The following is a 27,614-nucleotide window of genomic DNA, read 5'->3' as shown; positions in this document are numbered from 1 at the left end:
AGCTACAAATTGACAAATGTTAATTAATTCAAACAAGAAAACTAACAGCCTGATTTATGTATAAAATAATGAAAGGAAAACAGCATAATCTGACTACCATTTAAATACAGGCTACTGACTTGTGACAGGCACGTACAGAATGTGACTTGGTAAACGAAGTTTTAAGTAGGCATTCTTCTCCCTAATGTACACTTTCATGATGTCATTAGAAGAAGTAATATTGTATTGCACACTAAGGAGCATATTTAAGTAATAAGTCTAGCTTTTGTTATTATTGTAATAATGTCAAATCTTCATTTGCAGTAAAATGTTTCAAACAATATAAAACTATATTCACATCCCATGTTTCTGTTTATTTGAGAAGAGACAGTCTGGCATTGAAAATAACCCCTCAATAAATGAGGTATTAGTTTATGTTTCCAAGCAGAGTCTCTGATCTGAATCACAAAGATGGCTATACGCCATAGCATGAAAACTATTGTTTTAATAACAAGAAAATGTGATGTGGTTGCCAATGACACAAATATCCACCAGACACAAAATGAAGTAGAAGTGAGCCTATATAGATAACTGTACAGATTCAACAATGAACAAAATCCCTCCAGCTTAGCAATAATTAAAAGGCATTTAAAAATAGATATATTTATAGAAATAAACTTTTCTTCAGAGATATGCTTCACCTATCAACATGAAATTCAGAAAAGACAATCTGATGGACAGCAATATTGCTTATTAATTCAGTCACTAGACCCTGATCTAGTGAGCAGGGCCTGAAAATGGTTGACAAACTAGAATGTACAGACAGTAATGTAACTTTATAGAAAATATCCTTGTTTAAGTAGTTCCTATCAATATCAATAAGCCAGCATTTGTGAAAACAATGCTGTCCCATCCATCTGTGGTTAAAGTCACGCCCATTTAAACACATTATTATTGACAGTACCATCTAGAGTATACAGACTTGGTGTAGCATGAAATGAAAATATACGTTGACATTCCAACATTTGTGCAAAACACATACACAGTAACTTCTATAAGTTGATTCAAAACATTTATATTGTGACTAAATATCATCGTATAGTACTTTTTTGGTTGTTTATTTTCAAGGGGTGGGGAGGGGGGTAAAGAGACTTGTTGCACAATCAGCACATGACAATTGTTTACTTACATTTTCTACATTCACACGTGATCATGTTATATGTGCTTTTTGATTGGATGCAAGCAATGAAAATCTTTACCTCGTGGATAAGAAATTCTCTCTTAGATAGCAATATACATTTAGTTTCCTTCCTGTCTAATAAATAAGGCTTACTATTTGTGTAATGCATGTGTATATTTCTGGAAAGAGCATCTTCTATAGATTTCAATTTCAATAGTTATAAAGGTGAAATATAATCCCTTTTTGGTGTAACCATGGCTACAATGTGCATTTAATTGATACAGTGATACACAATATTGCAAAAAGGGAGGTGAAAATGTCACAAAAGTCTCCAAATCAATAGACCACTTTCGAGTTCATCCGTCACCGGAAAAAACTTGTCAATTATACGCGCCTTTATGACGTCATTTACCAGATAGAGGGGTTGCCTGTATCCCTGCACTATTAGCATTCATCAAGCTTTTGAGAATTCAATTTGCCGAATAATTCGTACAATATAGAATTATAGTTTCCCAACCACTCGCTCAACATTGGAATGGAAGTGACGACGCCCCTAAACGCACAAATGACGTTCACTAAAACCAGAGTTTTTGACGGAAATGCATCTAACTCGAAAGTTGTCTATTAGAGTGATACTTTCCTTAAACCTTAGACATTTATCTATCAAGAGGTCCAAAACAAATCATATGCATTTCTGCTGTTTTTCCATAAAATTAAATTTAAAATATCAAGCGTCAAATCTTTGATGAAAAACACAACAATAGTTTCAGGACCTATTGGCGGTACAGAGAGGAAAAAACAGACTGTCAAACAGAAATATGGCCTATAAAACATGCTAAAAACAATCCAAATGTTCATCTAAACCCACTTTAAAGGCTATATTATTCTTCAACTATCTAAAAATCAATTTTACATGAACATCCCGCAAAATCGCTGGCATTTAGAGCTTGGTTGAAAGTATGAAAACTGTTGTAGGGTGAATTTTTATAAAAGATTTTATGACTGGAGAATTTCAGGAAAGGTACTTGGTGGCAGAGCAATTAATTTTAGTCCTCCCCCTTTTTTTTCCAAATCCGTTATTTTTTTTAGTTTTTATCAATTTTCCCTAAACTGTGAACACACATATTATAAATTCTTTATAATAGAAGATATTTAATTTTCCAATTACGGGCCCCAAAGGGCGTAAACAACATCAATAATTTTCATTACAATACAAACAAAGAGATTAAAACAAGAATGTGTCCCAAGTTTTCTATGTTCAGAAGACCTTGAAAATGGGATAAAATCTCTAATTTGGCATTACAATTAGAAAAATTAAATCATAGGGAACATGTTTACTAAGTTTTAAGTTGATTGGACTTCAACTTCATCAAAGACTACCTCAACCAAAAACTTTAACCTAAAGACGGACGAACAGACGCAGACCAGAAAACATAATGCGCCTCTACTATTGTAGGTGGGGCATAAAAACAAAAATGCTATTGTTCAATATATATCAGTTGATAAGTAATGAAACACATCAGGAAAGATATCGATTAACTTTAGGAACAAATGGAAAGATCCATCAAAGGCCAACTTAGCCTCTTGGTCACTGATTGTAATATTGGGAATTGTACAATTCATAAAGACAGTCTAATAGTTACTTACCGGATTCATCACTGTACAATCAACTGATGTTGTGTGGAATGGATCAAACTTGTCAGCACAAACAACTAAATCTGGTAATGGATATAGCTGAAGACCAGCATCATAAGCCCAATACACAGGACACACATGTAATGGTAATGGACATAAATGACCTTGTGATACTATTGTTTTACAAAACTGAAATATAGAAAAAAAAGATCTTTTAAAGTTCTAAAATATAATTCTTGCTGCAAAATCATATCCCACCAACAAATTTATAAATCATTAGTTTATTTCAATTCAAAGTTCTGGATCAACAAGAACGTGAATTTTGAGTTCTGACAGAGTATTTATATATGGTACATTCATATCACATCTATGGTGTTTGTATTTGTAACTAGATGTTCACCACTATCCTTTAATCAATCCAGTTCAGAATTTTGAGACCTAATAAAATCAATTCTACTTCACAAATAATATTTACATGACTAGGCACTTCTCCATCTTCTGGAAATTTGACACAATTCCTACACATCTTTGTAACAATGTCTTCACGGAACACAACAATTTCCTGAGTACAGTACTGGATACGACATGGATTACTGGTAAACTGTGCTGATGGGATCTTTTTCCTTATATCTTCTGTAACTGAGTTAGGTATGGGTGGTCTGTTAAATATAAGAAAAATTATTTAAATGTTATTTCTACAGAATTTAATCACTTTCCAAAGGCCCAAAGAAAAAATTAAACAAATGGCTCCTGAACATTTGTTAATTCTCAAATGAACTGGAAAAACTTTTTTAATTAAAAAATAGGGTCATTGGTTTCATTGAAAATAACAAAACATTTCAATTTATTGTGAACAAATGTTTTATATTTCAGATTTTTCTTAATTATAAAAAGTCATATGGTAAAAATTTAATACATACCTAGGTAAAATCGTCATAGGTCCTGGGTCTTGAGGTCCTGGTACAAATATAAATCTACTGCTTTCAACTAATGTTGGAAACTCACATATCAATTCTGTTAAGTTGTGGAAGCATTCTGACGATAAAGACAACAAATAATTAATTCTGTCAGACCATCATTCAATGTAGGAAGAAATATGGAAAATATTATGCAAAAGTCCTTTGAAAGATTTGATTGCTATTTATTTAACATGCGAGGCAAGTATTGCATGCATATTTCAGAAAGAAAAAAAAATACAATATAGTAAGTCCTGTAAGGTAGGATGAGAAGGGAGAATATTTGGATTGCCAATAGAACAAATAGTCCTAAAAGTGATGTAAATAAAAGTACAATAGTATGAAGTAAAATAACAAAGATAGTTAACTCTGAGGAAAATTCAAAATGGAAAGTCCAGAGTCAAATGGCAAAATCAAATGATCAAACACAGCAAAAGACTGGACAAAAACTGTCATATTCCTGACTTTGTTTAAGCATTTTCTTGCATAGATAATGGTGGGATAAACCATGTTTGATTAAGAAAATATCTTTTATCTATAAATCAATGGTATTTCACATGATGGTTAATAAGGCTACAATCTCATCGAATGGTGACAACTTGTAACCAATACAACCCATATAAAAGCCATGCACTGAAAAATAAAATATTAAGTAGTTTTCAATTATTCAGTAAATTTGTAATCTTATCCACTGAGTATTATTCAAACCATTAGCTTGCAAGTAATTATGATCTGTTAAACAAATATTCAGACTGTTTAGTAGTTGTTTTTAACTTTAAAGATTAACAACACACAGAATTGTCTAAAAAGCTACTGACCATTACTGGATTGACTGCAAGCGAGTGTCAACAGTACTGAATTGACTGCAAGCAAATTTCAACAGTACTGAATTGACCTCAAGCAAATGTCAACAGTACTGGATAGACTGCAAGCAAATGTGTACTGAATTGACTGCAAGCAAATGTCAACAGTACTGAATTGACTGCAAGCAAAAATCAACAGTACTGAATTGACTGCAAGCAATTATCAACAGTACTGAATTGACTGAAAGCTATTATCAACAGTACTGAATTGACTGCAAGCAATTATCAACAGTACTGAATTGACTGTAAGCAAATATCAACAGTACTAAATTGACTGCAAGCAATTATCAATAGTACTGAATTGACTGCAAGCAATTATCTACAGTACTGAATTGACTGCAAGCAATTATCAACAGTACTGAATTGACTGCAAGCAAATGTCAACAGTACTGTATAGACTGCAAGCAAATGTCAACAGTACTTAATTGACTGCAAGCAAATGTCAACAGTACTGAATTGACTGCAAGCAAATATCAACAGTACTGAATTGACTGCAAGCAATTATCAACAGTACTGAATTGACTGAAAGCTATTATCAACAGTACTGAATTGACGGCAAGAAAATTCCATCAGTACTGAATTGACTGCAAGCAATTATCAACAGTACTGAATTGACTGTAAGCAAATATCAACAGTACTGAATTGACTGCAAGCAATTATCAATAGTACTGAATTGACTGCAAGCAATTACAACAGTACTGAATTGACTGCAAGCAATTATCAACAGTACTGAATTGACTGTAAGCAAATATCAACAGTACTGAATTGACTGCAAGCAATTATCAATAGTACTGAATTGACTGCAAGCAATTACAACAGTACTGAATTGACTGCAAGCAATTATCAACAGTACTGAATTGACTGCAAGCAACTATCAACAGTAGTGAATTGACAGCAAGCAAAAGTCAACAGTACTGAATTGACTGCAAGCAATTATCAACAGTACTGAATTGACTGCAAGCAATAATCACCAGTACTTATTGACTGCAAGCAATTATCTACAGCACTGAATTGACTGCAAGCAAATGTCAACAGTACTGAATTGACTGCAAGCTAATGTCAACAGTACTGAGTTGAATGCAAGCAATTATCAACAGTACTGAATTGACTGAAAGCAAATATCAACAGTACTGAATTGACTGCAAGCAATTATCAACAGTACTGAATTGACTGCTAGCAAAAGTCAACAGTATTGAATTGTCTGCTAGCAAAAGTCAACAGTACTGAATTGACTGCAAGCAAATATCACTGCAAAAAAATATCAACAGTACTGAATTGACTGCAAGCAAATGTCAACAGTACCTTAATATACTGTTGTCAATGAATCTGTATATTGACTGAAAGACTGAACATGACCTAACATCTTCCTGTTCTGACTTTTCAGATGATGTTGAGATCAAAATGACATTTTCAGACTAAAATTCGTATACAAATAATTTACCTTTCATAATCTTAACATGTTGACTACCCTGGTGTGATGATAGAAAATTTCCACATAATATAAAACAAGTTGGAGGAAAATCAGCATATCCTGCAAATAATATTCTTAATTTTTCCATAACCTATAAAATAGAACATGGTATTATGTGTGTGCATACAATATTGTATCTTACTTGTGCTCATTAGATAATATGAAACAAAATGATCTATGAGCACTCATCACTAATTAAACCCTGATATTAGTTGTGGAGACTATTTTTCTTGCTATTTAACTCTAATATAACAAAAAGTAAAATCACAAAAATACTGAACTCAGAGGAAAATCAATACGGAAAGTCCATAATCCCATGGCAAAATCAAATAACAAAACGCATCAAAAACGAATAGACAAGAACTGTCATATTCCTGACTTGGTACAGGCATTTTCAAATGTAGAAAATGGTGGATTAATCAGTTAAACAACAGCTAATCAGTTTGAAGTTTACAAGTCACTTACTAAAGCTAAGGAGACATTGTGATGTAATGTTGACCTTGGATACAAAGGTAATTTGAGATGTTGCCTCTCAAGTCTTCTCAAAATTAGTATTTGGTAAATTTATCTGAAATGCCTCACACAGTGCAAAGCATTTTAAGCTTTGATTTGTATTTACAGAGAAAAATTTCATGGGACAGATGATCACTCTTTAGGATACATGGACAAAAGGATGAGCAAACAGTATACTCTCTCCTTTGTAGTTTGGGTATAACAAAGAAGCTTTACTGTCACTAAACAAAATATCAGGTGTTTTTTTTTCTGAACTGAAAAAACAACAATAAATTCCATAATATCACTATATTTATTATTTTCAATTTTCTTTTCATAAATAAGCTTTAGAATTAGGTTCCAATAAGTGCCAAATGAACATAAACCTACCTTAACCTGATCCAGCCAAACATCAGATAGGAAAACAAACATAGCATCTTCATTGTCTTGTTCTATTTGCCGAAGTTTTGATGAAGCTTTTGCACATTGATTTCCAAAGCCACCAAAAAAGTTAATATTTCCAAAGTAAGATCTGAAATAGATTTTGTATCATAAATTGTCACATTGGTTGCAATACACTAAATATTTTTCCTCCTATGAAACTGTGTTTTGCTATAGGACAAACCCAAAGGAGTGAAAGAACGAAATTTATTCAGACAAATACGGTCAAATGAAAAGAACAAAGAACTAAAAAGTTGATTCAACAATCACTATACACTCCTCTTCCATAAGTCAGTGTATAAATAGAACTAATTAGATATGAGCTTTAAAATAGAAAATAATAGACAAGACTATCAAAGCAGGCATGGTTTACAAAATAAGGAAATAAAATATGCTCTATTAAGCTTTTAATCAACAATATGCATCTAGAGTAAACTGATTACCAATACATGTATTACTAAAAATTTGCATTGAAATCTAAGATGTCTAACAGTCTTATAATAATGGTTTACTTCTGATGTCACAAGGCTAGTTAATAGTGTTCTAAATATATACAGACATGTGAGGCATACATCAATCAAAAACACATAAGAATGCAAATTAAGGCAACTAGGGTTCATCAAAGTTTTTAATGCTGACAACCTTACCTAGTAGTTTTAGCTGGTTCTGGTGGTGGAAACCCAAATGCATTAATGTGAAATATTTTATCTTCATACCATCCCTCAGCCAACACAAAACAATTTTCTGTAAACAAACCATTTTGAAAATTCTGGACAACAATGTTAAGTAAATATTCATTTAGAATGCTTTGACACTGCACAATTTAAATGCTTTACCTTATGCATGATAAAATAACATTCAAAATAAAGACACATTACAAATGGGGTAACCGTTAAAATTTCACTTACATATTAATTATGCAAAGACAAAGATGACACCCACTGATAGTCTAGATTTATGAATGCCTTCCCTCTGTTCCATGTATCTTTTATTAAACAACATAATCCCACATGAAATTTAAAATATTGGAAAACAGAAAGTACAGCTGATGATTAAATAAGAGTTAATTCTTTTCAATATTTACTGTGTGCCAAAATTTAGTTCATTCAAACCCAAAATAGGTGTCTAAAAATGAGGTTCACATCAATGTCAAACTGCTGACCAAATATGAAGTTAATTTGTTATGTAGTTCCCAAGAAAATGAAAGAAATATTTGTTGGACAGACAGACAGACAGATCAGGCGATTGTAATTTGATTTTATTCCTTTTTCTTACTATCTGGTTGTCAAAAGTAAGTTATAAAAGTTATAATAAAACTAATGAAGGATACAGCTTCTGACAGGTCTATCTGTACAACTCCTGTAGGATCTTCTAAATACCATTTACCCTAAAAATTAAAAAAAAAAAAAAATCTATAATTATTATATATTTAAAGTAGTTTTGATCACATGGAATATTTTGATACAATACTGATTTGATCTTTAAATGTGATTCATCACCAAAGTTATTCCATACATTATGAAATAGTTATGCTTTAATTTCAAATCTTTAATGAATGATTCTACCACTTCATTATATTAATAACGATATTATCCATTGATTGTAAATTTTCTAGGTTAAAAAAAAACTTTTTAAACCATGCTTTTTATCTTTGAAAATTTTAAGAGTCATGATTTGATATAAACATGATAAATTATAACCGACAGCATATTGTAGTAGAATCTAAATTAAAAATCAAACATTATTTCCCAGACATCAAAGCTGACTGACAGATATTCTTTGACCATGAACAAATCATTTTACCTCTTTGAGTTGCGTGAGCATTCCCAGTACAATAATTTCTCCAAGTTTGGCTGTACTTCCAAGAAGATATTCTATGGGTTTGAGCTAAAAAAAAACAACAACAATAGATTGAAAATTAGCAATAAATACTCAAATGCAAGTTTTACAAAGATTATCAATATCTCTAGACAATAAAACCAACTAAGCATGGATTAAATGGATACTACAAGTTTCGTAAAACATAACAGATCATGTTTTTTGAGAGTCTATATCATTTTCCCTTTTCATACGATTGTATTAAAAAAAAAATCAAAACATGGTTTGAAATATTAATGTTTGATTAAAAAATATCATTTTCTAACAAATTAAGTTCTTAGAGATTTGGCATGGAATCAGTTTGTGTGTTTAGAATTTGCTCAAATAATATTTTTTAATGTCATGTCATGGTTTTTTAACAATGATTTTGATGAAAAGAGTTGAGAAACCATTGAAAACCTACCTGATCACCACCATGTTTAAGTGCTTGTTCCAATGAGGGAACTTGTCAGCAGTTGTGTTACTATACAGTTTAGATTTTATTCTCATTGTTGTAGGCTGTATGACTGCCTATAATTGCTTACATTCACCTCATTTCAACTTTGGTGGATAGTTTTCTCATTGGCAATCATACCTCATCTTCTTATTTTTAAATTGACATGTTGTATAGAATCTGGTCTATCTGGTTGAGTGTGTGTTGGCCTCTCAACAGTATTTTGGTAAATGATTTGTTGGGTTGCATGAAGTCCCTGCTTTAACTTTTACCCATTCATTTCATTCAAATCCTAATGTTTTTTTGTTTTTTTTTTAAGGAATCAGGTGTTGATGGTATATCTTTACTAAGTAGTTCTAGTCAAAATGCTTCTTTAAGCTCTAGGCAATTTAAAGCTTTAAATATTGTAAAGACACACATCTTTTGGTGAAGACGGTATGTTGACCCCTGAATGTCCTTGGTAGATGAAATTAACATGTTGTCTCCTTTTGTTCATATTTGTTACATTATTTTTTTCTATTACCTGAAACTTTTTAGAACTTTCGTCCATTTGAGCTCCAATAACTGGTGGTGTAAACAGATCATGTCTCTGTGTTCTCTATAACAGTAAAAGTAAGAATAGAGTGTTTAAATTCCCAACTTTAAAAGTTTCTAACTTTCTCATACAAACATTTTACTAATTCTATCAAAAAATTATTTCCGGAAAAAAGCTGTAACTATCTTGAGTGATTTATAAATTCAAAATGACAGTATCTATTGCAATAACAAGATGTTGAAAACTTTAAGCTCCTGTTCAATTGCGATACCCTGCAATTAGTATTTGGTAAAGATGAAGCATTTGAGGTGTTCCCAACCTTGCAAGGGCTGTATAGTCAGTCAAGGTCATTAAAAATTCTGATTATCATCTATCGAGGTGAAACATTGCACTGTAAATAATGCTCACATGATGCTTGATACCAAATTAAAGGACTTGGTGAATTTTGAAGTTCAAATCAATTAGGCCAACACAAAATATATACTGATTGCCTGTCAACTTGCTTGAAAAATAAAGAGGTCTAGAGTCAAGACTTCCTGAATGATATACAGTATCCAATGACAGTATGTTAATTATAAATTTTAGTTTTGAAAAATATTTCACCTACTATACATTGAAATGTTCTGTTCTTTGGTAGTGCTAAAACAAAATTGTCTATACTTAACCATAAATGTCCATAAAATATGAAGGTAGTAAACAGCAAAGAAAACAATCCAGAGGTAGCTTGAAGAGGAAATCATTTTGAAATATTCATATTTACCTGTAATAACATAGTGTATTTATTTGTAAATAATCTATTTTTATCCGCTGCTGTTCCATGAAGACAAGGAGGTGGGATGCCTACTGTGTCACTCCTAAAACATGAATCATAAAATTAATTCAAATAAAATACATTTAGGAAAAAGAATTCAAGACACTATACCTAAGTTTAAATAGATACAAATATGTATTGAATAAAAGCAATCTTTTTAAAGCATAAAAACATAAGAGAATATTTTTACAACTGAAAATATGAACAAGGGTTTTACAAACGGGAGCATGTCTTTGTATCCCTCACGTTTGAAAATTGTTTGTACTTTCACTTTTATTTGTGCACCCTTTAAATACATGATTTGTGAATCTATCTAGTAAAAGCACTTATGATGTTTGGACTTTTAATTCAATTGAGTCAAAATGGGAACACAAAATTAACAAAGAAGAAATTAGCAGTGTTTTCTGTTGACAAAGTTATGACATAGTTTTGACAAAGTTTTGACATAGAAGACATTAATTTCAAATCAACCTTCAACCTTTGACATTGAAAAATAGAGGTACTTTGAGCAAAGCTTTTAGAATGATACCTGTGGCCCTTGTATTAATTTAAATATGCATACATATTGTCTTTGAAGTTATATAGATATCAAAAGCCAGTACAAAGTACATACAAGTTGTGAGCTGTATCTACTCAATTAATTTCACTTACTCAATAAATTTCTTCCTATCTGCTACATATGTAAATCTTGGTACAGCGAAGGCATCAATGACTCCAAATACATCATCACTACAATGTAAATTTAGAGGAAAATCAACACATTGAATTGATCAGGCAAAAGAACAACATAGCATTGTGTAGGTACCTATTTTAGTAAAAGACTATATGATAAAAAGTTACTGTGGATTCATTTATTTTCTTGGGTATCAATTTTCGTTGATTGCTGAAAACTTTCGTGGAAATTTGATTTCAAGCTTTTGCCAATCTCTGTATACAAAGTCTATTGAAAAATGTTGTTTGTTGAACATTTGAATTCGTTGTTCACATGTACCCACTAAACCCCACGAAAATTGATATCCAACGAATAATAATGTATCCACAGAAGTTGAAATTGCTTTTTAAATCTTAGGAATAACCTGTCAATGATTAACCACTATTGATAGCCCTTATACACATCTATTTTTTCCTTGCAATTGATATGCTAACAGTAAAAAGAATTCTTAATAGTACATTATTATTTATATAAACAAAAATAATAATTGTGCATCTGAGAAGTCTGTCTGACAGATATAACTTAAAAGTTAAGTGTTTCTTTGAGTTGTGTAAAAGCAAGGACTGAAGCACATTTTGTATGAAATGTGTTTGCAGCCCTATAAAATTACAAAAAGAAGCTTTCAATTTTTTTACATTATATAATGAAATAAATCAAGACTTCTATTTTTCTGTGCATTATCTTAATGTTGACAAAGAGGAGATGGAGTCACAGATATTGTAATTTATTGAAAAATAAAATATATTATTCCATATTGAAAGAATTTTAGCAGGTTTTTCTATTAGAATGGGATTTTGAATAGATAAGCATATTCATCTGTGGAAAGGCATATTCACAGTGCAAAGCATCACATGCTTTTACGTGTAAAATATCAAAGTTTGGTTGGTTTTGGTAAATTACTGTTTATAATACTTCCTCCCTTGTAACATGGAATAAAATGTTACTGTATATTGTTTCGGTAAATATGTGGTTTAATTGACCGTTTTGAAAAACCTAATGACATTCACTTCAACAGGTGGCCTCAGTGAATATCAGTTTTTCAAAAGCCAATAAAATCAATCTTTTACCTCTTCAAAAGACAGTAATTGTATACTATTTTGGAATGCTTCAACAACTTATATCTACTAAATCCTATGAAAGGTATATCTAAATATATTTTTAGGAAAATCTTTTTCAAACTGTAAGTGGCATCCACAAACCTCTCATCTTGATCTGTATTACATTCCTGTACAGCTTGTTCACACACAGATCTGTCTATCAATGTTGATGATACTAAAAATACACAAATATATCATGCATAAAACATCTCTACCAGTATATATGTACATTTCAATGTTTTTATATTCAACTTAAGAACTTTTAAGATACAAATTTTACAGAGGAAAAAAATACAAAATACATTAAAAAAAAATTAAATACAATTTATATATACTGCATATCTATATATTAAAACAACTAAATCATTACACACACATATATGTTACAGTAAATAATTTAAAATCACACAATTTGACGATGGCTATTACCACAAGAAACAAATTCATAACTTAATCAGCTTGAGTATATAGTACATGTATCTTTTATAAGTTTCCTGCATTTACTATTTTATTAATGAACATGATTGTTCCCTTTCCTGGTCTAAATAACTAGATCCTAAAGTTAGCCTTTTTGTTATATCTTTAAAACTTGATTGATAGAATAAGTGTCACAGATGGCCACAGTTGTATATATTATCTCAGTCGCAATCCTCCTCTACTTTTAAATAATTCTTGATTGAAATCCTATCACTATCTTGGGTCTGTTGTATTTTACAAGTGTGTAAAGTTTCAACAGTCTAAATGGTTGTGGTGAAAAGGCAAAAGAACAGACAGATAGGGTGATTTTTATTTGTATACACATATTCCTGAATATTTTTTTTGGGGGGAAGGGTATAATTATATTTACCTTAAAAGTTAAAATAAATATCATGTCAAATGTGGGTAGATTTCTTAATTCATTAAAGTTTATGAAATTGCTTTAAATTTCTAAGCCAACTCAATATTGACTGATTCCATTCTAACTACATGCTTCATTCCTTCACTAAACTAATATACATAATATATGTGGCTTCAAAGGGGAAATAAACAGCTGTGACCTTTAAAGACATCATTGACCCATCAAATACCTAATTAAAATGGAAATGTTGCAATTACCGTATGTATCAATTTCCAAAATAGGCCAATCAAATTAGGACATTTTTTCCCTATTATTTTGTATCACATTTCATTCAGTGTGATACAAGAACCATCTCTTCGGGCAAGAAACAGGTAACAGGCCAAAAAGAATAAAGATTATACACTTACATTGCTGCTTCTGGACAGATTCTATAATTTTATCTAAACAATCTTCTCTTTGTACTTCATTAATTAGGTTTAGAACATCTACTAAATATTTACTGGCTTCACTGCAATGAAAATATATAACATGTATATTAAATCTACCACGATAGAAAAGTCTGGTCTCAGTATTATATAAATTTTATCTGACATATATATATATATATATATATATATATCTGAAACTGGATATTAATAATTTTATCTTGTAACTTAAAGGGATCATGATGACAATTAATGTGACATTTTAATAATTGAGTTGTGAAGCTTGATTGAATTACAATTCTTATTACATAGATTAGCATGATTTCCTTATATTTAGAATTGACTCTTTTTTTTAAGTTTGATACCCTTTTTATGTTTTTTATTTGAATTGGGCTATTTGTTTCACCTCATGACAGTTGTTTCATGAAATATCATTATTCATTTCTGTTGACATTTTACTGGTGATGAAGAAACTAGAAAACTCAATATATAATGTTTGAAGAGCCATATTATTGATTATCTAGCCATCATGTGAATGTCACAGACCTATCACAGACATTTACAGATTAAGCTATATTTTTGTTGATGACAGTATATTAAAGACAAATACAAACATAATCTCTGGAGAGCCTTTTCATTTTCTTTAGTTAAGTTTAGTTTGTTTGGCCTTATACATTTTTGGCAACTGGTATGCCTTCTAGAAGATTATTCTTACACTACATCATTGTTGTACATAGTAAACATTGACACATTTGATGAGGGGGGATAGGACCATTATCTGGACTCCGGGGTCGGGTGTTTTTAAGTTCGGGATTTCAGAATTGATCCTTTCGGAATCCAGGAATTCTTTTTTTCGGATTTTGGGAAATCAGGATTTACTTTATTCAAATTCGGGACCTCAGGATGATTTTGTGTTTTTAAGCCCGGGATTTCCGGATCAGGACCCCTCCTATCCCCCCTCTTTGATCTGTAGTTCAACAAAAATAACAATATGGGTCAGACACATTAACCCTTTCAGCGCCGACACGTTGTTTTTTCACATGGTTACGTTGCCATACATATTCCAATGACGTTACAAAAATGATACGTAACGTAACGTCAACACATTACCTACAAGCACATGCACGCTTTTCTCGTTAATCGATTAATTGGACATCTCATATATGCGGAGAAATGTCCCATATCTCCGGCCACCTTTGAATTAACTTGAGTTCACGTAGCGAATGCATATTTCCAGCGATTTTTGTTTAATTTTCAGGCTAGAATTCGAAGTTTATTTTTTTTTAATATTTATTCCTTTCTAGAATACTATTTAAAACACCCGATAATATGGAAATAAATGAAGATTCTTATAGCTAGATTGATATCATTAACAATGAAGATATATTGATATAAATATAGCTCAATTTCTGTATTTTGAAATAAAAAGGGTGGTAAACAGTTATTTTCGTGCAACATGTTTTGACACTTTTATTCCACATGTAGCCGTGAAAAAGGTTGTCGTTATTCATCGTAATTTGTGAAATCGGTAAAAACATCAACGTGCAAGAAAGTTTTAATTTCCCGGTTCGTTCATCGTTAAATGACAATTTTATTTCGCCTTCTTTCGTGTAGTTACCCCCTCTCTTTACTCCCCTCTATAAAGCATAACCAAATGTAAGATTTGATATCATAAAAATTTAATGATTAAAAAAACGAGCAGTGTTCTCAGTTTCTTCATACTTGGCCGGCGCAGGTCTGTTTTTTCTTAAGCACCATCGATGAAGAGTTCGACTGAACATATTGCAGATCTTGCATGTCATCACAAAATTAGGGATACCAGTACATAGCATTGTAATAATTCAACCATCATATAAGTCTCAACTTATTGAGTAATAAATTGTTCTGCGGCAAATATTTCATGATTACACAACAATAACTTATCTTTTTTTCTGATAATGTATAAACTGAAATAAGTTTGCTTTAACATTACAATTGTGTGACTTATATTTCAATTTGATTTGCCGGTTTGGTTTTGAAGAATGTCACTTTTCTGACTAGACAAGTACATGTAGTTTTGAATATTTAACATTCGTTTTGCTTCTTTTTTGATATAGCCTAAAATTATTTAAATTTTTGGTATTCTATAATTCAAGTCAATTAATGTTTTTACATGTCAACGGCATGCAAATTTTCATAATTTCAATTAGTATTTATTTATGCAGCATTTGGTGTCTAAATTTAATGTATTAATATCTGTGGTTCAAACTATCTTGACCTTTTTATATAGAGAAAGCCGATTTTTTCCAGATACTGTTTTAAAAAAAAAGTGTACAATTAAAGGCACAGGATTAAGAAATACTTTGCTGTGCTAAATACATGTCTGTCTTAACCTCAGTCATCTCATTAAATGGGGCCTGTCGCTAAAATAATGTTTTATGTTTCTTGTTGTGATCGTTGACATCGAAAATCTGATATGAACCCCCTTTTCTCTGGTGTGATATCGGCAGAAAATGAGGAGAAACTATCTCATCGTATAGAAACATTCTTTTGGCAAGAGTTTATTTAGGGATTTCGTTGAAATAGATATAGCCCTAAATACTTGAACTATTTTCCTTCATTGATTCCTACATTATGACGTATAAAGTGTCTAATTACTAGTACATGTACACAGTTAGTTTGAAGTTTAATGAAATAAAAGTAGTAAATATTTATACCAATAGTTTACTCCAATCATAATTACGGACGATGTACTTTCCTTTTTACTGTGATTAATTCTTCAAGTAATGAATTTGATTTAATAAATGCATAAATATAATCACAAACTGGTCGACTTACACTAAAAGCCCTTCTCTCAATTTTAAAAAGAGATCCATGCATGCCAGACTCAGTGAAAATGATACCTTAACTCCAGTACACAAACAAATTATATAGAGGTAAACTTACAGTTTGAAAAGAAGATAGTCGGACATATGCATTGTATACGATATTTCAAACACTAAAAGCAAAAGTATAAATTGGCTGCGAATATATTATTAGAGGCTACATATATTTGTTATACCATTCACTTCCTAAATTAAAATTTAGAAGTCTGATATTAACGAACACAACTGTTCGTCAATAAAAAAAAAAACACTCAAATACTATCCGAAAACAACGAATGGACTGGGACAATAAAACAACTCTCGGGCATGAGTGGCCCATCCATAGTAAGATTGAAGATTGCACTTCTGTGAATAATATGAAAATTCAGACGACCCTTTATTTTCAAATGGAAAATTTGATTTTTAAACCAAACGGAAACATTTAAAAACACTGGAATAACAAGAGATGCCTCATTATTTTTTTTTGCTAATAATAAAATGGCGGAAGCACAGAGCACATTTTTCAGGAGCTCTTAAAAATTTATTATTTTGGTCTGATGCAAACAAAGGATAGATATCATGCATGGCTATTGTCTAAATATAGTCACTAAATGACTAGGGAAAGTATAATTTTGAACTAAACGAATAGATTATAAGAGAAAATGGCTGAAAATGGAAAGATACCATCCAAGGGAGGTAACCAAAATGTATGTACATTGAAATGTAACAAGACATCAATTCTAGTGTGGAGGAGGGCTTTTGCCATCAGATACTTCCTAAAATTAGGAGAAAACGCTAATTATCTGGTAAAGTGGAATGACTTTGATGAAAAAGCGAATAATTTAACAATTAATGACGAGAGTAAAATTTTTGACTGGAAACTACCCCATCCCAAGTTGAATAAAACTACAGTAACAGTGTCATTCAGCAACAAAAAACTATTTGTTATCACATTATTTTATACAACTAACACGATTCTGGTACAGGGACAAAAAACGGGAGAATGGGAAAAGTACGAGAAATTATCTATAGCCGAAAGTGTAGCACAGTTTGTAGACAATCGTGCGAAGGGACGTAACTCTTTTGGACATATGGACTCGAAATTTAGAAACATCCCATTTAATGACATATGGTTGACAGATAGCGAGGAAAACACTGGTACTTCAGTGGTACATGTAGAGGAGGAAAAAGTAGTAAATAACGAAAAAGAAACTTCCGAGAATGAGAAAGGTATTCAAAGAGATGAGTCGACAGCTGATTCAAAATCAAAACAAAAGAATGACGTAGAAAAATGTAAACATGACGAAAAAGAAGCAAATAAGTATGAAAAAGATGATCTAATGGGTCTTCAAAACAAAATAAGAGAACAAACTGAAGATATTGACAACATAAAGACAGTGTTGCACAGAATTGAACAAAACCAGGTAGATCAAGATTTGAAAATTTCGTTTCTGAAAGAAATTTGTATAGAAATAAAAGATAATGTTACAAAAATGTCAGAGAAAGGAGGTACACACTTCGAGTTAGATGAAATAATACAAACTGACCAATCAAAGACAAAAAAGAAAGTAGAAGAAAACAAAGGTGAGATAAGGCAAAACAAAATAAACATTGAAATGTTAGACTCATTTGTGAATGAAATAACATCAACATTAACACAAATAGCAGATAAGGCTAATGAAAGCTTAAGGAATGTAGAAACAATAGGGAACAAGATGACAAAACTACATGACATCACAATAGAAACAATAAAGGAAGAGATTTCAAAAACACAAAAACAAGACAGGGAAGAGAGGGAGCAAAATGACATACAGCTTGAAATGGAAGAACAAACAAGAGAAAAGAGAATGAGTAAAAACAGCAATGAAAAAAACTCAAGCTTAAATACTAGTAATAAGACACAAGAAATACAGTCAAAAACAACTAATAGAGAACATCAACAGGAACAAGATCTCTGGATTATAGGATCTTCCATTATCAAGGATATCAACAGTCGCAGAATGTATAGGAACCGAGCAGTGAAGGTAACAACTTTGTACGATAAAACCATTTACGGAGCGAAACAATTTTTGAAGTCTGGTAAAGTGAAAACGAAAAATGTTATGTTCCAAATTGGTTCAAATGATTTAGACACAAAAGAAGCAGAAGAAGTACTATTAGAAATAGAGAAATTGGTAGACGAGACTAGGAAAATATTACCGAAATCAACAATTGTGATAGGCGAATTGCTTCCAAGATACTATAAAGATCACAGATTATCACTAAAATATGAAAATAAGAGAGCTGTTTATAACAGTATTGTTAAAGAATTTTGTAATGAGAAATCTATAGAATTTGTTACATATGCTAATTTAAAGTTTATTGATTTCTATGATGGGGTACATGCTAATGTGACTGGTGTTAAAATTATTGTATCAAACATGAAAAAGGTTCTTAATACCTTGTTAGGTATAAAAATTGAAGGTGACGATTCAGAGAATGGCAATCATAGGGGTAAACTTTATAGTAACCATGGCAATGGAAATAGAAATTTTAATAACAGGTTTATAGATAGGAGACAATATCATGAATATAAAGATAAAACTCAAGATGTAAGATATCAAAGATATCCATACAATGATGACAGTCATGACACACAGCTGTCATGGCAGAGTAATCATTATAGCTACAACAATGAGACGCCACAAAACCTGAATAGTAATTTAAGATACAACAATCACACAACACAAACTAACAGCAGGGATAACATGTTATCACTTATAGAATGTATGTTAAAAGAAATGAAAAACACATAGTTCTTGTTTTGAACTAAATGTAATTGAAAAAAGGTAAATGATAATTGATATAGCAAAAAACAGGTGTTTATTGTTGTTACATTTTTATTTTTTTAATTATTTGGTTTGTTTTTGTTTTTGTTTAGTATATTTTTTTTAATTGGGTGGATTTCAATATTACCCTTTACAAAAAATCTTTGAAATTAGGTATGTAAAATTTTGCATCAATGTTGAAAAGAAATGTTTAATCAAACTGTTTTAAAGAAAAATACAGTTCAGTATAGTTAATCATTTTTTGAATGATATTAGCTTAATGAAAAATATCTTGTATGGTATATGCGAAATAAGAATTGGTCATTTTCTGATTCATATAAACATAAATAAAATTAGCTTTAAAAGTTATTAGAAACAACCATAATATACACACGTGTGTATCAATTATATTTTTTTCTTTGATGAAAGACCTAATAGATGTTTATTTATTCAAACATTTCCATTATCTGTAAAAGAAATTGAAATAAGATTTGATTATACTGTATGAAAGTGAAAGGCTTGAAAAACACAAAATTTACAAAGGGTAAGAGTTATCTTTCTTTGTATGCAATACATTTGTATCTTGCATTGCAATGTGAGTATAAATGTATGTATAGGATAAATATAATATGAAGTTTACAAGTGTAAATTACTTAAATTTCAAGTACATGTATGGTTTATTATAAGAATATTGAAAATTTACAATATTATAGTTTTTATCTCAAGATCAAGTTAGCTCAGACCAAAATAATGGAGTTTTTCTTTTTTATATATATAAATTTATGATATTTAGGAAAGAACAGCTTTCTATTTCATCATGGAATGTTCATGGCCTTGGGGACAAGATAGATGATCCATTCTTTTTAAATAATATAAAAAGTGATATTAATATTTTATTAGAAACCTGGAAAGGAGAATGTGAGGAATTCAAAGTAAAGGGATTCAACTTAATTTCAAAATGTCGTAAAAAGAAAAAAGGGTCGCGACGATATAGTGGAGGTATAATAATTTACATCAGAAAAGAATATATGAAGGGAATTAGTTATTTAAAGGATGCTTCACTATCAGAAAATAGAATTTGGTTGAAGGTGGACAAATATTTTTTTGGTTTATCAGACGACATTTATATATGTGCTTCTTATATTCCTCCAGTTTCATCTACACATTTTGAAAATGACTTTATTATGCTTGACCATGAGTTGAGCACTCTATCTAGTAGGGGTAAGATATTGGTTATAGGAGATTTAAACTCCAGAACAGGAGAATTACCAGATTATATCAAAAATGATTCTTTAAACATAAATAATTTTGATGGTTCAGATTTACTACCACCAGACTATACCATTGATATAGAAAACAAGAGAATTAACCAAGATAAAGTTTTAAATACACATGGTAAAAATCTTTTGGATCTCTGCTTGTCCTCGAGGCTACGTATAGTAAACGGAAGGTTATTAGGAGACTCATTAGGTTATTATACTTTTATGTCTAAAAATGGTTTTAGCACTGTTGATTATGCTTTAGTGAGTGAGAGTCTCCTGTCCTCAGTTCAATATTTTAAGACAAATGACTTTACATATCTTTCAGATCATGCCAAAATTGATTTATTTTTAAAATGTTCAATTAATGAGAACACTGAGTTTATATTAGATAATAATAAATGGAAGAGTATTAATACTTATAAATGGACAGAACAATCAAAGAACTTGGTGATTAATGCTCTATCCACTGATTATATCAGAGAAGAAATTATTAGTCTGGAAATACTTGATATTAATAAAACTCAAGATGGTGTTGATGAAGCAGTTGAAAAGCTTACTCATATTTTGCAAAATATTTCTGAGATAGCATGTAAGAAATTTTTTGGAAGTAAAAAGAAAAAAAAAAAGAAGAAAAGACAACCTTGGTCAGATAATGTTATTTATGAAACAAAAAGAGAGATTAATTCCATTGGTAATAAAATAAAAAATAACCCTATTAATAATCATTTAAAACAAAAATATTTTCTTCTTTGCAAAAATCTTAAAAAGATGGTAAAGCTAAAGAAAATAGAATATAAAGAAAAAATATTTGCTTCACTTTCGGATAATAGTGGTAAAAGTCCAAAAGAATATTGGAATATTCTAAAATCATTTATAAAAAAGAGAACAGATGAAACGGATGATATCCCTGAAATATTAAAAGAAGAAGACAAACTGATCAAGCACTTTATAGATCAAGGAAATCCAACTAAAATTAATACCACCTTCCAAAGGGAAATAGAAAATAAACTTAAGAATATAGAAAATAATATTATAGAAAATTTAGAAACAGATAAACCTTTTAGTTTCTCAGAAATAAAAAAAGTTATAAATGGACTAAAATTAGGGAAAGTTGCTGGCCCTGATAGAATTATAAATGAAGTTATAAAATACTCTAACCCATTTATGATTAAAAATTATGTAAAAATATTTAATCTTATTCTTTTAACAGGGAAATACCCTCAAACATGGAGAAACTCATTTTTAGTCCCATTACATAAATCTGGAGATAAAAATGATCCCAATAACTACAGAGGAGTCTCTATGATTAATTGTCTTGCAAAAATATTTAATGCAACTCTAAACAATAGGCTCACTAAAATTATAGATGAACAATTAAGTAACAGCCAATTTGGTTTTAGAGAGAACCATAGAACTGCAGATAGCATTTTTATATTAAAATCTCTAATAAATAAGTATTTACATAAAAACAAAAAGAAATTTTATGCTTGTTTTGTAGATTTAAGAAAGGCATTTGACTCTGTATGGAGAGATGCTCTTTTGTACAAACTTTATAATATGGGGGTAGGGAAGAAATTTTTTAACATTATAAAACATCAATATGATGACACTGGGTCTTCAATTAAATACAAAAACATGGTAACTGATATGTTTAATATTACAAGAGGGGTAAAACAAGGTGATTCACTGAGTCCTACTTTATTTAATATATTCATTAATGACATCACAGAGGTCTTTGATAATGACTTGTGTTATCCTCTAAAAATTATAGACTCAAAACTAAGTTGCCTGCTTTTTGCAGATGACTTGTTAATTTTTTCAGAAACTAAAACAGGACTACAGAATAGTCTAAATAATTTAGCTTTATATTGTGATAAATGGCAGATAGAATTGAATATTAAAAAGACAAAATCTATGATATTTAATAGGACATGCTCTAAACTAGAAAAAACATTTTTGAATTTTAAAAACAGTAACATTGATAATGTATCAGAATACTCATTTTTAGGCTTATTAATTAAATGCAATGGCAACATGTCTCATAGCACTAAAGAACTTGTTAAAAAAGCCAAAAAAGCATTATTTGGGTTAAAAGCTTACACAAAGTCTTTGAATAATTTACCAGTCAAACTTGCATGCCACCTCTTTGATTCCCTCATTAAACCAATAATGATATACAACTCTGAAGTTACATATTTAGACACATATATATCTCTTTTTAGAGCAAAAAACAGAGCTTTAAATTCTGGAAAGGAAGTAGATATTTTAAATTTTGCAGAAAAAAGTCCAATTGAAAAATTACACTTGCAATTTTGTAAATTTTTACTAGGAACTAGAAAGAATGCATCTAATCTTGCAACTAGAGCTGAATTGGGGAGACTTCCTATAGAATTTAATATTAAAACACAAACATTATTATATTTAAAGAGACTTGAATGCTGTAAATTAAATCCTCTTTTGAAAGAAGCTTACATGCTTAGTAAAAACTTAGACTCGGAAGGAGTATACTCCTGGTTTACCTATGTTAAAAATATTTTAAGTGAACTTAATATAGAAATAGCACAAATTCAACAAAATACTAGTTCAGACAAAAAAATAGATAATTCATTTAAAGTTTATATAAAAACAAGCTCTAAAAACTTCTTTGAAAATTTGATACATGATAAGATGCAAAACATAGATGAAAAAAGTAAACTTTATTTATATAAGAATCTTAAACAAAATTTATGTTTTGAAGACTATTTAAGAACATCAAACTTTACTTATAGAAAATTAATAACAAAACTAAGAATAAGTGACCATAATTTAAATATAGAAAAAGGCAGACATACAAATATTCCTAGAGAGCAGAGAATATGCCTTAAATGTAAAACATTAGAAAACGAAAAACATTTTATATTAGATTGTAAATTAAATATGGAACTAAGAAATAACTTTTTTAACAACTTGGATTTTAATTTTTCTGTTAAAGATTTATCTGATGAAGAAAAGTTGATTTCTATACTCAATCCATCAACACCATCACAAGTAAATAAATTAGGGTCCTACATCAAAAGGTCATTAGAACTGAGGACAGGGGACACTGGAATAGTTACTATAAATTGAAGATTGTGTATATATATATGTGAAATATAGTTATATTGTTTATTATTTTATATGTCACAAACTTAATGTTTTAGTTTATATGGCAATAAATATTTGAATTTATATGTTTTTATATTTTATCTCTTTTCCATAGCTCTATTCGATTATTTCTTAATCCTTTTCATATTTAGTCATACGAAGTAGCTAGATTGCAGTCTTGTTTAGTCTTGATCTACATGCTAACTTATGTATATAAACAAATTAAGTTCGTATATCAATTGCGTGAGTTGGGTTTGAATTGTCAGTACAAGTATTAGCTTGTATATAATTTTTATATATAGAATCATGCACTGCCAACCGTGTTTATATATTGTTTTATTCTTTAGCTGGGTTATTTTTAAACACTAATGGTTGTTTAAATAAACAATTCAGAATTTTCTTTTGGCACCAGTATTATTTTTGAAAGAGTTAATAAGTCATGATAGATGTACGTATGGTTACAAATGAGTCACTTATAGCCACCAAAGTCATCGGGACAAGGCTACAGATCGTCGTACTGCCTTATACAATAGTTATGTATACATGATCTCCTCCAGGTTTTGGTTGGGTTTATGTTGCTCAGTTTTTAGTATTATTTTCTGCCTGAATTTAACTTGTCTTGTGGTCAGTATTATTTTTTTGCCATGGCATTGACTTGTGAGTTTGACTATCTCTTTAGTATCTTTTACCTCTCTTTTTGTATGCACGATTGGTCACTATATAATTCAATGTGAAACATTTCTAATGAGATGAGCATATATATACGGTGTTTATATATCTCAACTTGTACGATTCGCTCGTGTATGTAACACTGTTTTAGATTTTAACAAGAGAAGTTTATGTATTACTGAAAAATTATTACACCAGGGTTTTCGATATCACAAACTAGTCAAAACATTTACTAAATTTTATCATCGGTATAAAGACATCATTCGTAAATATAGCTCAACATGCAGACTTTTTATACGTTCAGGTATTTCACATCCAATTTTTTATGGAAATATTCTTTATAAAGCACAAAGGTGTCAGTATTCACCTCATAAACTTACAAAACCTTTGAATAGACTTATTAAGAAGGGATATAATTACGATACTGTTGTCAAGTCATTAAAGATTGCATATTTTGGCGTTAATATTGAGTCACTGATAAGGTCTTTGCGTCGGAACTAAACACATTTATTCTAAAAACAGTTGTTGGCATGACACGGGTTATGTTCTTCTCATATATGTTATGATGGTATGATACTAAACCCCTTACGGGAAGGATTGTGCCTGATGTTCATATGATGAAATCATAATCTTTCAGTCAGTTTAATTGAAGTCTGGAGCTGGCATGTCAGTTAACTGCTAGTAGTCTGTTGTTATTTATGTATTATTGTCATTTTGTTTATTTTCTTTGGTTACATCTTCTGACATCAGACTCGGACTTCTCTTGAACTGAATTTTAATGTGCGTATTGTTATGCTTTTACTTTTCTACACTGGTTAGAGGTATAGGGGGAGGGTTGAGATCTCACAAACATGTTTAACCCCGCCGCATTTTTGCGCCTGTCCCAAGTCAGGAGCCTCTGGCCTTTGTTAGTCTTGTATTATTTAAATTTTAGTTTTTTGTGTACAATTTGGAAATTAGTATGACGTTCATTATCACTGAACTAGTATATATTTGTTTAGGGGCCAGCTGAAGGACGCCTCCGGGTGCGGGAATTTCTCGCTACATTGAAGACCTGTTGGTGACCTTCTGCTGTTGTGTTTTTTTATTTTGGTCGGGTTGTTGTCTCTTTGACACATTCCCCATTTCCATTCTCAATTTTATGAAATGTTTAAGCTTTAAGCATTGCAGGATCGAAAAAAAAACCACAAAAACAAAAGGCATGTGATACGACAGCCACTTTGCCAAAGGCTTCTTCTTGGCTTTGGAACAACTCAGCATTTTTTGTAGGCATCAATTCCCTCCTCTAATCTAGAACTGTCGGGTACCAGTTAAATATTAGAACAGATAGAAAATAAACTTTAAAAAAGAGCTTTGCTTGTCAAAATTGGACTAAGCACAAAAAAAAACAAAAAACGCAGTAACAAAAGACAAAAATAAATCCCAAAATACTCAGTAAGTGATGGGTAAATCAAAACACGATCTTAACTCAAAATTGAATATGTATTCTAATATTGAATTGACAACAAAGTGAGACACATGGACACATACGGCGGAATATGCAGATTGTATGCCATAATTAAGTATTAGAATGATAAATACAAAAATCCGGGTCCAGTTTATTTGGTTTTTAGCAGAAAATTATTTTACAATAAGAAGACCATTATTGTCAAAATTATTCATTATATGTTATAACTTTAATATTTGTTGTTTTTAACACTAGTGAAGTCAACCCACGTTTAAGCCAACCCCAAATGGGTAAATTTGATGGGTTAAATAGTGCAGTTTAAAAACAGATATTCCCAAATTCTATCGACTATATTTGCAGAGCTAACCTTCTAAATTTGAACTAACAGTTTTATTGAATAAATTTACAAAGTGAACAACAAAATATTAAACAAATTGTCGAATGATTTTTCGAACTTCTCATTGTAAAAATCGGTAAAAACTCAATGGTTTGACTGCAAAACGTTTCCAGTATTATCAAGTACCTGCCACTTTTGTACGCATAAACGTCACACACAGCATCAGTTTTGATGACGTCATTCAGATAAACGTTACAATTTAAAAATAAAATAACAACTTTTGTTTTACAGTCAACCATGTGAGCTAATTTCATTCAGTTAATTTAATAAATAAAGGCTTACAAAGTTTATAATTGGAGTATTATAGATTGTGTAAAAATTTGCACAAAATCTCAGAAAAAATAGTTTTCAGCCCCAAAATTCAAAATATAGTTTGAGACTTTTATGTTTATTCTTGAATAACAGAATAAAGTCAATTATTTTTCTTTAAACCTAATATGGTTTCGGCAGTCAAATGAAGTTTTTCATATACGTTTTTAATGCTGTGTATGTTCTACTGAAAAACGACAAAAATGTCGTTTTGGCGTGCTAGCGGTAAACGACAAAAATGTCGTTTTGGCGCCGAAAGGGTTAACCAGATTTGGATTTAGGGGGAGGGCATTCCCCTCACTCACTTTTTAGGGAAACATTTTCTTGATTATTTAGGGGGAGATATCCCTCCCTCACTCTTGAGGGAAACATTTTGTTGATTTGGGGAATCACTGAGACATGAATGATGCTGGCTAAGTCTAATGCAGTCAATTCCTCAACCCACTGTACATTTCTGGATCCGCTACTGATAAGTAAGGATGTCTAATGAAGCGAAACAGAGTATACCTGGTACATGTAAATAGACCCTTCCTGGTTATTCTTTATATACTGCAACTCTTAAAACTGTTCTAAATGAAGTATTTTGGGTAAGAACATCATTTCTTAATTTGAAGCGGACGACGTTAAATTTCCGCGAACCTGTTTGTTTTATTGACCTCATAAATAAAACTCTACGGAAACACATTGTCAACGTCATAAACAAGGTGATATACGGTCAGTGACTGTATATCACATATGAATATACGGTCAATGCAATTTGACTGCTCAAATAGCACAGCTGCAGTATATATATGTAAATAGACCCTCCCCCTTTTTTTTAAATCAATTAAAGAAAAGGTGGTTGCTGGAGTCAGACAGTGCCAATAATCGATAACTGAAATTTTGGTCGATGTTCGTTTCTTACTCACCTCCGAAGAGTAAAACCGTGCATCTTAAATGCACCTGTAATGTTTTGTTTTAGTTTAGTTGTCATTTTCTGTTGTCTTTCCCGCTTTATTTTTGTATAATAAT

General features: G+C 30.7%; 1 protein-coding gene across 1 annotated transcript in view; it reads right to left on the bottom strand.

Annotated features, from left to right (window-relative positions):
• The window catches only part of LOC134711234 (DNA polymerase epsilon subunit 2-like), a 36,350-nt gene extending 8,736 nt beyond the window's left edge, over window positions 1-27,614 (bottom strand). Inside the window, exons 1-14 of the mRNA XM_063571718.1 lie at window positions 27,512-27,614; window positions 13,729-13,829; window positions 12,586-12,658; window positions 11,326-11,403; window positions 10,624-10,717; window positions 9,852-9,926; window positions 8,821-8,904; window positions 8,348-8,404; window positions 7,665-7,786; window positions 6,967-7,108; window positions 6,055-6,175; window positions 3,715-3,829; window positions 3,270-3,453; window positions 2,807-2,983 (exon numbers count right to left, since the gene is read on the bottom strand). Of these exons, the coding sequence (XP_063427788.1) occupies window positions 2,807-2,983; window positions 3,270-3,453; window positions 3,715-3,829; window positions 6,055-6,175; window positions 6,967-7,108; window positions 7,665-7,786; window positions 8,348-8,404; window positions 8,821-8,904; window positions 9,852-9,926; window positions 10,624-10,717; window positions 11,326-11,403; window positions 12,586-12,658; window positions 13,729-13,829; window positions 27,512-27,576 (1,488 nt within the window). The 5' untranslated portion in view covers window positions 27,577-27,614. The remainder of the gene's footprint in view (window positions 1-2,806; window positions 2,984-3,269; window positions 3,454-3,714; window positions 3,830-6,054; window positions 6,176-6,966; window positions 7,109-7,664; window positions 7,787-8,347; window positions 8,405-8,820; window positions 8,905-9,851; window positions 9,927-10,623; window positions 10,718-11,325; window positions 11,404-12,585; window positions 12,659-13,728; window positions 13,830-27,511) is intronic.

Source organism: Mytilus trossulus, chromosome 3 (assembly GCF_036588685.1).
Source record: "Mytilus trossulus isolate FHL-02 chromosome 3, PNRI_Mtr1.1.1.hap1, whole genome shotgun sequence".
Classification (NCBI taxonomy): domain Eukaryota; kingdom Metazoa; phylum Mollusca; class Bivalvia; order Mytilida; family Mytilidae; genus Mytilus; species Mytilus trossulus.
The sequence above is the reverse complement of the archived record's forward strand: the minus strand, read 5'-3'. Positions and strand labels throughout refer to the sequence as shown.